The 15,186-nt window shown below is 39.5% G+C and overlaps 2 protein-coding genes across 2 annotated transcripts in view; one reads left to right on the top strand and one right to left on the bottom strand.

The window, feature by feature from the left end:
* Positions 1–15,186, bottom strand: part of LOC110168475 (synapsin-3-like) — a 186,687-nt gene that overhangs the window by 98,986 nt on the left and 72,515 nt on the right. The window lies entirely within an intron of this gene.
* LOC110168476 (metalloproteinase inhibitor 3) overlaps positions 1–15,186 on the top strand; it is a 42,451-nt gene that overhangs the window by 17,046 nt on the left and 10,219 nt on the right. The window contains 2 exon segments of the mRNA XM_055153308.1: positions 4,698–4,780; positions 8,828–8,930. Of these exon segments, the coding sequence (XP_055009283.1) occupies positions 4,698–4,780; positions 8,828–8,930 (186 nt within the window).

The following is a 15,186-nucleotide window of genomic DNA, read 5'->3' as shown; positions in this document are numbered from 1 at the left end:
AACTCATAGTGGTTGACAATGGGCCAGAATTTCATTGCACAGTACTAACACTTTCTATTTACGTGTTTACTTGATGTTTCCAGTGGAACAGTGCATTTAAATGAGTTATACAACGATGTAACCGTACCCAAATTAGCCATAAGTGCTGTTTTAAGTGCATCTGAGGCCATAATCTTACTGTAGCCATGTCAGAAAAGTGAAAGTTTGCCTCTAGCTTTGCACATTCCTCTGTAATTGTGGACTCCTTATGCCATAATTACCAATGCAGCGTGTGTTATTTGGGCATGAGGTTAACGGAGGTCAGAGCCGTAACGGAGCTGGAGCTGTACTGTGCATATTACGGGAGCTGACACAGAAATGGTCCTGCTGACTCTTTCACTTCACTCACATCTGCATAAAGGATTAGCGGACATTTAGTTCGTTTACGAGTGTTTTTAGAAGGCGATGTTACAGACTGTAGGGGGAACTTAATATTTTAAAAACACCTATTAATAACGGCTGAGAAATTAGATATTACATTGACTTGTTTGAGTCAATGTTAAAATGTTCTCTTGTCAAAAACATACAAAGGTCACCTGTTACATAAAATGGATTCTTGTGAGCTTTTCTTGTGAATATTGTTGCCTCCTCAAAACTATACCTGGAGTTATGTTACGTTTCATTCACATGTTTGAATAATCTTTTATCTGTCTACATCTCCAAAGCTCAAAATGCTCTGTTCCAGTAGTAGCAGTAGTCGCAGTAGTTTTCAAGTTAACAGCTACATTTCACCTTTTATTCAGCAGAGATTGGAAATTCCAAGCCTGAAATCATCCAAATGATTCTAGTGAAGATGTTCGGAGTTTAAAAACACACTGGAGGGCTTCCTGTATTACCACGTGACATCACAAAGTGCCTAAATATGCCGGGTTTGTGTGTTAAACATGTGTGAATGAAACAAAACTCAACTCCAGGTCTGTTTGTGATGAGGAAACAACATAAATCAGATTATTTTAAGTCACCATTTGGCAATTTTAGGAGCAAATTGTAATAATTTCAAGTCGGCCTATAGTCTAGAAATTTTGAATTCTTTAAGCTGGTCACATTAGAACATAACCATGGTGTCTGTTGTAAATTTTAGTTAAATCATGGTGTTTCCTCTCAAATTATTCATACAAAAATCTGATATTGTGACTTCCCGTGTTGAGTTTTCTTCATGCGTTGCTGTTTGAGTCATTTATTTGGACATTTTGAAGAGTTGGTCTGAAGAGTTGGTCATAGGTGATGAACAGCTGTGGGTGTAATGCTCTGGAGGGGAGTCACTAGTCACAATAAAGATGAATGAAAACAAACTCTTTTACACCTGTGATGTTATTGTCTGGATTCACCCCAAACTTCAAATACAGCAGCTGCTCCAGACTTAAGAAAAATGAGATACTGATGGTTCTTGTAGTCAAAAGTACCAGGAAAGTCAAAAGTCATTTATTATTTAGTTACTTTTATGATTGATGTTTTAGTCTTCGTCAGTCTTGGCCACTATAGTCTCATGTGCTTATATGTACAGTGCAGGGGTGTAACGATATTTAAGTCTCACGATACGATATCCTCACGGTACGATATTTATTGCGATATCGTGGGAAAGCTCACGATATGGAGGGGAGGCTCAAAATTAGGGATGTAACAATATTCAAATCTCTCGGTACGATATTTTCACGATATACATCTCACGGTACGATATTTATTACGATATTTTGTGAAGGCTAAAACTGTTAATATGCTACTTTTGTCTCTTAAAATGCCTTGACAAGACTTAATCCAAAGAACTAAGACTTAAAAGTGTTTAGAACTGTTATTTCTTCTTGTAGTCTGCACTGAAATGGAGCAAAGGATCATGGTCTATGTAGTTCCCTCTGTCTTTGCTGCACCATAACTCTTAATTTAAGCAAAGAGACTTGTAATTCGATATATTGTGATGGTCCACGATATTATTGTGAGAACTTTGACGCTAAGATACGATTTGTCTTGTGAATATAATGTTTTATTGCTATTTAAAGTTTCTATATTACACAAAATTGACTCTTGTGAGCTTCATGTCATGTTATAATGTTGGTATCTTATTAAAACAGACCTGGAGTTGTGTTTCTTGTTGTATTTCCAAAGCTCAAAATGCTCTTTTCCACAGTTTTCAAGTTAACAGCTTATAGTTTTAATTGCAGTGAAGGTGTATGGAGTTTAAAAGCACAGTGGAGCCCTTCCTGTATTACCACACGACATGACAAGGTGCAAGTATTTTCTGTTTAAGAGAAAAACTCATGTGTCAGTGAAACAAAACACAACTCCAGGTCTGTTTGTGATGAGGAAACAACATTATAACAGATCAGAAAATAATGTAATATAGCTCAGGTGACTATAAGTGAAATATAAAAAGAAAAATTATTGTATTAAAGAAGTGAGTATTAGGAATCCTGGACAACAAATCAGAATTATAGTCAGAAAAATGCGTTGTAGTTCATCAGATTTCAGACCTCAGACCTCCATCAGTGATCACATCTTGTTCCCCGATGTTATTTTAGCTTCCGATCCCGGTCCGAGCTTGTTTATGTTCACACATCACGCCGAACACTGCAGACAGGAGCCCTCTGCCCTGCGCCTGTCTGAGGTTCACCTGCCACTTTCACAGACACAACTACCCCCACCAACTCCCCCGACCGTGTTTGTTATCTCCTCGCTGTGGTATTTCCCCTTGCATTCTTCAGGGGCGAGCGAGCATTCCCCAAAAAAAAGAAAAAAAAAAGAAGAAGAGAGAGAAATTCCTTTTAAACAAAAAGAGAAGATGAAATGAGGCGTAGAGCAGCATCTTCCGTTAGCCTTGTGTTTGCCGCCCGTCTCCCGTTGCAAACGCAGGGGGAGGGTAAACAGGAAGCTTTAAGAGTTTGGTCAATAGAAAGTTATGGCAGGACGGTTATTTTAGGCGCCGCCGACAGTTTGTTTGGTGTAAATAAACGAAGGCTGTATTTTGGGGACAGGTTTAAGAAGGAACACAAAACAGACTTTATTTTGCAGGTGCCATAAAAAGAGTGTGAAGGGGGACGAATGCACTTATTGTTTATAGGTGAAGTCTAAGGTCAAGTTATGGAAGTGAATGGGCAGATTTTGGCCTATTCAAAGTGATCTGTGAAAGTAACAGTTGCTGTTTGCTGGTTTATAACATTAGGTCGGTCCACCTCCATAGAGTAGTCATGTCAATTTTTACTGCCAACAGTGAACAGTGGTGTATAAACATTATAGTGTATGATTTTGTGGTCTGTGTGGATTAAAGATGCACTATGTCACTTTTTTTCTGGTGTTGGGGGTGGTCAGTACTCTAGCCTCACAGCAAGAAGGTTCCAGATTTGACTCCTGGGACCCCTTAGTGTGCATGTCTGTAAGTTTATTCTTGTGTTTGTGTGGGTTTCCTGCAGGCTGTCTGGTTAGGGAAGCAGCTTTTTCTGTTCCGATATCAATGTCGAAACTTAAGTATCTGCCGATACCCGATATCAACTGATATTAGGGCAGAGACTGTACAATTTATTTCCTTTAAATGCAAACAGCACACTAGTCCAATGAGGCTCAGTTTGTCTTCTGATAATTGGTTATTAGGTTATTTTTTTCAGAGTTTGTTTTCATACCTGGAAAAAGAACCTAATAACATAAACAAACAGCATAAGCATGTTTTCTCTTCTTTTGAGATATGCAATGTTAAACTTTTTCTTATTAAAATAAATGTTTAATAATAGTTTTGCTTAAACATTGAATCCAGAACAAGCATAATATAAAATAATAACAATATTTTAAATAAATAATGTCTCTATAGTCTATCTGTAACCAGCGGGCAGCTCTAATACATATTTGATATGATCTTGTGGGCCAAATATTATTATATCGTGGGCCAAATTTAGCCCCCGAGCCTGAGTCTGACATGTCTGATTTAAAGTAACTACAGAACATATTACATATATTATGTTTTTGTCCATCGTCTTATCATAAAAACGTATAGGCCTAAATGGGATATCGACTAAACTGATATCTTGGAACTGGTATCTGATCCATAAAAATTAAAATTTGACCAGTTTTGTATCAGAAACATGCACAATAGTTAAAAACCTCATGTGAGACAAACGGGGAGGTCACTGCTAAAATGGTTGCTTCCTAACAGTTTAATTTTGGATATTTCTTATGAAGATTCTCCAATGACATTATAATATTCCCCTTAAAATACCTTTGCTGTATGAATGCTTGAGTTCATATCACCACAATGAGAGTGAGACTGAGTGTAATCATGACCTGCATCTCCTCACCTGCATGTGTGAGAGCAAACAGGTCCCTATAAGTACATTACACCTGCATTTACATGAGGGTCCTATATGTGCAGATAACATCAGCCCGTACAAAAGGAAGTCTGTTCTGGGCAAAGATAACTACGCATTTCCATCATGTGAATTTCTATCTTTCCTGTTTCCGTTTCATACGACCCACATTGGCAAACGGCAGCAATGCATAAAATCGGATAAACAGCTTAGCGCCCGTGCCAACCTGGTTCTGATCTGCGTTTATCTGAGCCGCTAATGCTGGAGCCTGGTGCCTGATGCAAACTTTTATACTGGAGAAGTGTGGTTTGTGTGAGTTTGTTGGTTTTATTTGGTGCAGTATTTGACCGGTCTGTATGTCTGTCTTTGCAGTGATCCGAGCCAAAGTGGTGGGCAAGAAGCTGCTCCGAGATGGGCCTTTTGGAACCATGAGATACACAGTCAAACAGATGAAGGTGAGTGGAAAACAGTGAAATAAACATGTACTCAAAACAGTGAGATATGTGTTTTGGGGTTGTTTGGGGGTGGGAGGTGCTATATTATGAGAAATTGACTCTTATAAGCTCATCAAAAACATACCTGGAGTTTAGTTTTGTTTCATTCACACATTTTTGAGTGTTTAGTAGAGATTGGAAGTGTGGAGTTTAGTGGAGTCTACATCACAAGCTGGAACGGTAGTGCTTTTTTAAAAACATTTTTATTGTGCTTTTTAACCTTTAATACACAGTAACAGTCCTCTTTTTGACATCAGAATGGTCAAAAAGGTTAAACAGTAGGGGTGTAACGATATCCATGTCTCAGTATCGTCACGGTATGAACCTCACGGTACGATATTGGTGATGTAAAAATATCCAAATCTCTCTGTACGATATTTTAACGATATACATTTCACGGTACAATATTTATTGTGATATTTTGTGGAGGCTAATATCTGACTTTTTCCTCTTAACAGTCCTTGACAAGACTTAATCCAAAGAACTAAGACTTAAAAGTGCTTAGAACTGTTATTTCTTCTTGTAGTCTACATTGAAACAGAGCAAAGGATCATGGTCTATGTAGTTCTGTCTTTTTTTTTTCTTTTTTTTTAGCTATTGCTGCACCATAACTCTTAAATTAAGCAAAGAGACTTGCAATTCGATATATTGTGTGATGGTCCACGATATTATTGTGAGAACTTTGACGATACAATATCACAATACTTCAGTTATTGTTACATCCCTGTTAAACAGCATTTCAAGCAAGATGGACCCTTATCTATCATAGATTATAGATATTGCAAATTTAAATGATAGAAATAATAAAAATAAAAGCAACTGAACATTCACACAGATAAAAAATAATAATAATTCACCAAAGTATACAAGTTGAAAAGGTGGATTTTACAAAGACCATCATATAAACTCAGATTTATATAGAAGTTTAAATATTTTCTTTAAATAAGCTAACAAAAGGTGACCATATTCTGTTAAATTCATCTCCCTGACCCTGCAAAGAGTATTTCATTTTCTCTAGATCCAAATGTGTGAATGAAACAAACTCCAGGTATGTTTTTGATGAGGAAATAAGATCAAAATACTGTGTAACATGGGCCCTTTAAACTTATCTATCCTGTTTGTTGTGTTTTTATTGCTTAAAAACACCTCAAATACTCTCCACATAAAGATATTCATACTAGAAAGCTTTCGAGGGAACAAGATCTCCATGGAAACAAGCCAAGAAAAGTTACTTACTGCATCTTTAGCTCAATTCAAATGTATATTCATGACCCGCTTTCTGGTTGAAACATAAACAGTAGCACAGACTTGTTGCTCCCTGGTTCTCGGCCTCGTCAGCTGCCCTTTCCCATCCGAACAGTAGCGTAGTGTTGCCGTGGGCCGCATCCTATTTCTCTGTGCGACTTCCTGTGCGGTTACATAAGGGAGCGTGGTGTGTATGTGTGACAGATGCTGACAGCGGCCGCAGGAGCCAGGACTTTCTCTCAGGATTATGGCTTTACCGGCTTTTTGTAGCGCTGCTCTCAATCCCACACTGTTTACACCATTCACACGCACCACTACAATCAGTGTTTGTGTGAAGAGAATTGAACCAGATGGGAGATTTTAACACATTACAGGCTTATCTTTTTAGCTTTTTAAAGTGGACAAATTTAGCGCGCCTATAGGAACACAGCTTTCTATAGGTCTGAGTGAAAGGTATAGATTCAGTATGGGATGTTTTATCATTGCAAATATAAAGACACCTGCATTTTTGGAAAGCAGAGAAGTATACCAATATTTAATACCAAAATCAGTTTAAAGGTCCTATATTACACATCTTCAAATATCAAAATACACTGTTCCACCTTGTGATGTCATGTAGTAGTTTTCAGCAACTACCTTCACTGGAAAAAAACAATATCTAGGTAAGTTAAAATGACTTAAATTAAGAATATTTTATTTTATTTGAGTAGATTCAACTTGACAAGCAAAAGTATCTACCAATGGAACAAGTGTGTTTTTCTTAATTCAATAATTCGATTTTGTACAAAAAGTACAAAAAGTCTTATTCCACTGGCAGATAATTTTACTTGTCAAGTGAAATTTACTCAAATCATGATAAAACTTTTTTAATCCAAGTCATCTTAACTTTTTAACATCTTAACAATAAAATTCAAGGTGCATTGCGCAACAATGGAGTGTCTGTCACCTGGTAGCCAGGCTGGCGCCACCTAGTGCCTCCGCTCAGTTTCATTTCTCTCCAGCGGACTAGGTCAGGAATCAGAATACACTAGACAGTTTGCAAGAACCCCGAAGTTGTAGACCACGCACTGGCCAATCAGCGAAGAGCTGTGAAGCCATGATGTCAAACTCAAGCACCTGTCTGGGTCCCTTTTGTGGTACAGCACAACAGTAAACAAAGCGGTCGAGATGGATGTAGACAAAGCCGTACATCCTGTTGGCAATGATTCCCGAGATCAAGGATTTAAGCCAGAACAAAGAGAACGTTTGGTGAATTTTATCAAGGGGAAAGATGTTATTGTCCTCCTTCCAACAGGATTTGCAGCGATGCAAATAGCAGCGATTGGTTAAATAAATAAAAAAAGTACCAGTCTACCATTGAGTGAATGAATCCTAATGCTGCGAGATCAGACGGTTTCCACGAAGTGAAACCAGCTGATAAATCAGGCTAGTCACCTGGTTGTCCACATGGAGATATTATTGCTTTGCCTTGTTCCATGATATAACATTAAACACAACTATCTAACATTTATTCATTTATTGCTCAAAAATACAATAATTCTCTTTGTGAAGAGGCTTCACAAGCTTTGTAATCTTCATTATAAGAAAGCGCACGGTGCATTCTAGGCTCGTAGTAGGTTGATATAAATAGTTTATTTTGATTTATGTCGTCCATATCCTGGTTTACATTTCCGGCCAATGAGGTCAAGTGTCTCTGAATTACAACTACAGCTCCTACGAGAAAGTTCCAGAGTGGTGCACCGATTCGCTCTTAAGTAACAGTTTGTTCTCGGAGATTCTCGTCTAAACAGGGATTTCCTGTTGTGGCTGGACAAATAAATTAGCCAAACTGAAAGAAATGCAATGTTTCTCAGGGACAAAAACAGTGACGTGAGCCCAGGTCTAAAGATTTCAAAACATTAAAGGTGCATTGTGTAACTTTTCTAGTGAAGAGTCCGTCAAACGCTTTCTTCCATGGAGATAATATTACTTTGTCTGGAATGTTACACAGTATGGTATTAAACCCTTCTATCTTCATGGAGACCAAACCAGACCAAGTTACAGGTCAGATCTCTGGACAGGCAACCCTTTTCTGAGCTATAAAACCACATACAATTGAATAAATGTAAGGCAGAGCTGTTTAATATAATACAGGGGAACATTCCAGGCAGAGCAATGACGGTGAAGGACCCCCAACCAAAAAGTTACACAGTACAGCTTTAAAACTCACTGCACAAATTAAACATGTTATGAGTCACTTGCCTAGCCTAAACCCTAATCATAGCCATTTTTAACTCATATTTTCACAGTTGTTTATCTAATAATAAAACATTTACGCCATGGAGACCCCAAATAAGAGCGGCTGGTCCCATATAGGTACTGTACATTCAGATTTGGATCCCTACAATGTGATAAAAACACACCCACACTATAAAAATTGGGACTCAACCTGGAACTAAACCAGGGCTAGACCAGAACTAATCCAAATCACATCAGTATCAAACCAGGACAAGTGTGAACATATATATTGCCAGTGTATTATTGCGTATTAAGCTCTTATTTAAAAAAAGCTTTACGTGGGATTCTTACCAAAAGTGAATCTCTGACAAAACACAAACTTGCACCAACTTCTTTCAGCTGGTCCATTCTTGTATCCGTGAACACAAATTGCCTTCTGCCTCTTCTCGGAAATCCTCAATGTGCAAAGTTCTTATCGTTGTGCTTTTTTTGACCCTTCGACAGTGCATATTTTTAACTCTTTTTTTTCTGCTTCATGTGTTTCAGATGTACAAAGGCTTTGAAAAGGTCCAGCACGTGCAGCACATTTACACAGACGCCTCAGAGAGTTTGTGTGGAGTCAAGTTTGACATCAACAAATACCAGTATCATCACAGGTAAAGACCACGACTACTGACTATAAAGTATAAAACTATCTCTTAAATCAAGTTTGTTAGTGTTTAAAAGTAAAAATACTCACATCATGATCAGTGGGTCAAGTGTTTTGCCCAAGGACACAATGGCATGGCTTATACAAATTGTTGACTCTAGAATCCAGAGAAAATGATCGCAGAAACGCTTTACCGATATTTTTGGGCCGATATGTAGTGCTGATTTTGCCAATTTTCGCCAAAATATATAACTTATATCCAGGACCGTCAACAGAAATTTGGGGTCCCAGGGCAAAAAGCCACACATGGCCCCCGTGTAATATAAATTAAATGGAAGAGGGTCCAATCTTGAGCCCCTAAAACCCTGAGGCTAAAGATAAAAGACCCATTTGTCCTTGATTGTCTATTGTCCTGCCTATATCTGCTGGGGATTTTAAGGGACAGTCTGGAATTTTAGACATAGAGTCATTTCCTAGTGATCCAGAGTGTTGGAGACGTGTGGAGACACTTTTTTTTTTTTTATATTCCATCCAGTCCTTGTATTTGCAGAGGTCGTTGGTGCTAGGCTAGTGCATGTCAATGGCCATAGTTATCCTGCCACTAAAAACAGTCTTACCCACTCCAAAAAACACCTGAAACAAAACAATTATTACACCAGACTGTCCATGTAAATGTCTGTGTTGATAAAATAATGTTTGAAATAAAACTCACCTTGCACCGCGTGAATTGGCGCATGTTGAGGGACTATTTTCTCAGCAGCAGCGGAATTTTACTTTGCCGGTAAGACAGATGCTAGGTGATATTAGTCCGCCACTGCTCTGACATAAATTCTTCAAATGCAAGGTTGGTTTTACTTCTAAAATTATTCTATCAACACAGGCATTTACATCGACAGTCTGGCATTTTAATTGTTTTGCTTTGGGTGTTTTGTGGAGTGGGTAAGACTGTTTTTAGTGGCAGAATAACTATGGCCATTGACATGCACTAGCCTAGCACCAGTGACCTCTGCAAATACAAGGACTGGATGGAATATTTTAAAAAGTATCTCCACACGTCTCCAACACTCTGGATCACTAGGAAATGAGGTCCTGTGTCCAAAATTCCAGACTGTCCCCTTAAGCCAATACAGCTTTAGTTATAATCTTAAGGTAAAACAACATTACATAACATCATGTCTGTCTTTTATAAATAGTCAATTACAAATTTAACAAACAGGCCTCACAATGCAGACATTTTCAAATGAGAAAGTCCACAGTGATGTTTCATGGGCCTGGGGAACACTCAACACTCACTCATGCCAGTGTTAGTAATAGGCCACATGACCATGTAGTGAGAACATGTCTTCCTTTTTTAATAAACAGTGAGTTAAAAAAAATCCTGCACTCTTCACTTCATTCTTATGTAATCGTCACAAACAAGTTTCTACAGAGACCAAAGCAAATACACATTTCCTCACCGTGGAATCTGGAGCTGCACATAAAAGGCTGTTTGCTCTGTCTCTCTCTTTCTCTCCGTCTTCTCCCTCCCTCTCTTGCTGTCTTCTCTCCCTCTCTTTTCCTTTCTCCTCTCCTTCTCTTTCCCTCTCTTGTTCTCCTCTCTTTCTCTTCTCCTCTCCCTCCCGTTCTCTCGTCTCCCCTCCTTTTCTCTCTCTCTTCCCTCCCTCTCTTTCCTTCTTTCTCCTCTCCTTCTCTTACTTTCCCGCTCTTGCTCTCCTTCCCTCTTCTCCCCTCCTTTTCGCTCTCTTATTCTCTCTTCTCTCCCTCCTCTCCTTCGCTTCCTTTCTCTCTTGCTCTCCCTCTTCTTTTTCTCTTCTCCTCTACCTCTCTTCTCCCTTCCTTTTTTCTCTCTCTTACACTCTCTTCTCTCCCTCCTCTCCTTCTCTTTTTCCTCTCCCTCTTTTGTTCTCCCTCCTCTCTCTCTCTCTCTCCTCCCCTCCTTTTTTCCTCTTACTCTCGTTCTGTCCCTCTCTTTCCCTCTTTCTCCTCTCCTTCTCTTATTTTCCCTCTCTTGCTCTCCCTCCTCTCCCTCTCTGTATTACTCTCTCTCTTCTCTCTATCTCTCTTGATCTTTCTCATCCTCTCCTTGTCTAACTTTCTCTCTCCCTTTCTCACTCCACTTTCTCTCCCTGCATTCTGCTTCCTTTCTTTCTGACTCTGCCTGTCCTTTCTCTCTCCCTAGCCATCATTCGTTCTCTCAGTCTGACAGTCTCTCTCTCTTTCACACTCCCTCTTCTATCGCTCTATACCTCCTTATCCTTTTCTCTCTATCTTCCCTCCTCTTCTCCTCTTATGTTATCATCTCAGTCTCTCACACAACACACTCCTCTTCTCTCTCCCACATCTCTTCACTTTCTTTCACTTTCTCTTTCTATCACACACTCCTTAACCTTTTTCTTCTTCTTCCTCCCTTTCTTTTTCATTTTCCTTCCTTTGCTCTCTCTCTATTCCTTTCTCATTCCCTTTTCTTCCTCTCTCGCACTAATCCATTCTCTTTCTCTCTGCTTCTCTTTCAATTTGTCTCTCACTCCTTTTTTTTTTCTCCTACCCCCTCTCACCCTCTTTCTCTCGCTCTCTCTTTCTCTCCCTCCTTCCCTCTCTCCTCCCCAAGGACTTTTTCGTTTGTCCTGTGACACAAACATTCCCACTTATTTATAACCTCCCCTTTCACAAACGCGCAAAGGCAAATCCACTTTCTCTCCCTCTCTCCTTCTCTTTCTCCTCCCTCCATTCCCTCACCGTTCCCATGGCCCAGCGGAGGCAAAAATCACTTCTCTCATTCTCACAAGTTGTAATTAGCAGGAAGCTTGCTAGCGCCATCGGAGGCATTTTACGAGTTGCTATTTCCAAACGGTGGAGTGGTTGACTTTGGTGTCTGCGTTAGCCAAGCCCCCCCACCCACCCCTCGTGTAACGCAAGTGGACACGGCGCCCGTATCCTAGCGACGGCGGGTATGTTTACAATGCCCGGGCGCAGGTGACATCACTGACGTCTCGCTCGGTGTCCCAGGACGTTCTATAATAAGTGAAGCGTTTAAAGGCGACGGTATAACAGGACCTGACGGAGGATTACAGACTCACAGCCTTCATGTCTGCGCTGCTCTGGTCAGACCTGGTGTGTTCTGGTCATGTTTAACAGTGACAACAACAATAAAACAATAACAACAATACCAAACATGTCAAATATCGTGTTCAAAATATGGTAAGACTGTGTAATTTAACTTCTTGGGTTCTTTTTTAAATACAGTACATTAGAGGTCTGCACGGGACAGAATTTTCAATCCCGCTCCCGCCTGCACGCACAAAGAATTGTAATTTTCTTTCCCACTCTTGCCCGTATCAAAAAATTTTGGATTTCCCGCCTGCAAATCCTGCAAGATCAAACACAGAGAAGTGGAAAGGAATTGTCTAAAATGTGCGCGAAATTTGACCACATCTGCAAATTTAGGCTGCTTAAAATGTTTTTATTAATGCCAAATAAAATCTCCAGCACAAATTATGTATAATACACTTATATTAATCATTTGTATATTTTACTTTACACTCGTGTTTAGTTTGCGGGACTGCAGTTTATCATCACACCGTGCCTGCAATAAGCTTTCAGAATGGGTCCCACAGTCTCCCCGCAGGAGTGCAGCGCTCTAGTGTATTTACCTTGTTGACATGTTTCGGCTGCAAGCTGCTGCCATCTTCAGAACTGTCAGTGTTGGTGGTGACGTGTCGTATATCAGATGTTGTTACTTCCTGTTGGCGTGGTCAGCCTGATGGACCTGCAGGTCGCTCAGACTCACCACGCCTCCCGTCGCCCGGTGTTCTCTGGAGGAGGGTGTCCCAGGTGTGTGAAAGGAGGAACGCTCTGTCATCACAGTCTTGGTCCAACGGGGCTCGGGTCATTGGATCGGAAAAGAACAAGTTCAAACGCTGGATCAGGGAGGGAAATCAGGAAACGAGGCATGGACAGGTTTAACCGTGATGATGGAGAGATCCTCCTTTCATACACCTGAGACACCCTCCTCCAGAGAACATCGGGCGGCGGGAGTCTGAGCGACCTGCAGGTCCATCAGGCTGACCACGCCAACAGGAAGTAACAACATCTGATATACGACACGTCACCACCAACACTGACAGTTCTGAAGATGGCAGCAGCAGCAGCAACCGAAACATGTCAACAAGGTAAATACACTTTACTGTATTGTCTTTAAAAAGAACCCAAGAAGTTAAAGTACATAAAAGGGCAAAATTAACAACTCTGGTGCACTGCGTAACTTTTCTGGTGGAGCTGTCAAATGTTATAAAACTAACTGTAATTTAAGAGAGCTGTTAAATGTATACTGTGGAACATTTCAGGCAGAGAAATAATATTTCAAATTGAGGAAAGCAGGTGCATGGCAAACCCAGTAAAATGAATCCACAGCCTTTACAAACAGGATGTATTGTTTAATGCATATAGCAGCAATACGCCGTTGGCCTAATGTAAAACTTGTATGAAGCCAAACTATGTACCTGCCAAATATTCAACAGGGAAAATATTAAATTTGTTTTTGAGCACTTTGCAAACATGTCTATTACATTACATTCTTATGATGTGATTTTATACAATATTAAAACAGCATTTTTGAACAATTTGAACAACACATAAACCTATGATGGGCATAAACCACCGGCCCACATATTGGTGGTTTTCAGATTCTAAAAGCGATGATATATTCCCAGATGGGCAGCAAGATGCCTTGTCAAAATAATTACAGAATATGTTCAAAATCCGAAATAGCCAATATGAGAGAGGTAGGAGGTAGGGCCATGTTTATCAAAAGGAAAATCAGAACAAACATTATGAAATTTTGTACATCCGTTAAAGGGGTGGAGCTCTAGAACAACAGTACAGAAAACCTAAAACTGTGCACCACTCTCTCGTATTTTATAAGAAGTTTAAATGTTTAACTCTGGGCATGGACATGAATGATGATACTTAGTTTGTGCTGTAGTACTTTGTTGTACTGTTACTGATTTGTTTGTTTCCTCTTGCTTTATGAAGATAAACGGGTGTCAAGATGATGCTCTGATAAAGGAATAAAGGGTAGGCATAATAACCTTAAGCTTCAGCCTACACCTTTTCGGACAGTGTGTGTTAAGTATTTGAAATAATGTCAGAATATACCTATGACCGAAATCAATCAATCAATCACCAATCATTGTACTTTGGATGAATTATCAGAAAGGTAAAGTCCCAAATATGGAACTTGATCATTTCTATTACCAACTAAACCCAAGACCACACTATATTACAACAAAAATCTGCAGTTGAAGAATATTCCCATCTGTATAAACAATATCGGCCTATAGACTGTCGTGACATCGTCTGAAACCCAGCAGTAGTCCGCCCTGTTAGTATTTTGAGAGCCTGTCCTCCACTCATCACCGTGTAATCGGCGAGAGGAGCTCCGGTGATCCCAGAGCGTGTGGGACATGGTTAAGAGCTGCCAAACCCCCGCACCACCAGGACAACGTACAGTGACAATTTGTGATGTGTGGAGAATGCCGGCGAGTTCCCACGATGCACCAGTCTGCTTTGGGTTAGCTCAGAGTGGGGGAATGATAACAATAATGGATACTTTTTACATTTATTTCACTATATTTGAGAGTATGTATCTGTACTTTCTACTCCACAGCTTTATTAAACAGAACTGAAAAGTAAAAGCCTTTTTTATTATTGTTTGAGACCTACTGAAGAGGCTGAGGATTTATTTTTAACACACTTATAATTTGAGCAAACAAAAATATACAAATAAAAACAGCTACAAAAAGTCCAAGTTGTCCAGTCCAGTTGAACTAAATTCTGCAAAAATCTTTATAAAAATCAATATATTTGATGCTTTGTTGGATCTTACTTTTTACTTTTTAAGCAGCCTAAATTTTTAAACAGGTACTTTCATACTTTTACTGAAGTAGATTTTTTCATGTGATACTTTCACTTGAGTATTTTTTTGCTCTAGCATTTGTACTTTCACTTAAAGGTGCAACTTTTTGGTTGGGTGTAGGTGACCTGTTCGTTTCTATGGAGATGTCATTGCTTTGCCTGTAATGTTCCCCAGTATGACATTAAACACATTGTGGTTTTAAGCTCAAAAATACCTAGAAAAACAGGCATTGTGACTGTGAGCGGGGTTGCCTCTCCACAAATCTGACCTGTAACTTGGTCTGGTTTGGTCTCCATGAAGCTTGACAATGATTTAATGCCATACTGTGAAACATTACACAAA

Source organism: Boleophthalmus pectinirostris, unplaced genomic scaffold (genome assembly GCF_026225935.1).
Source record: "Boleophthalmus pectinirostris isolate CB_2022bp ecotype Guang Dong unplaced genomic scaffold, ASM2622593v1 HiC_scaffold_18, whole genome shotgun sequence".
In the NCBI taxonomy this organism is placed as follows: Eukaryota; Metazoa; Chordata; class Actinopteri; order Gobiiformes; family Gobiidae; genus Boleophthalmus; species Boleophthalmus pectinirostris.
The sequence above is the reverse complement of the archived record's forward strand: the minus strand, read 5'-3'. Positions and strand labels throughout refer to the sequence as shown.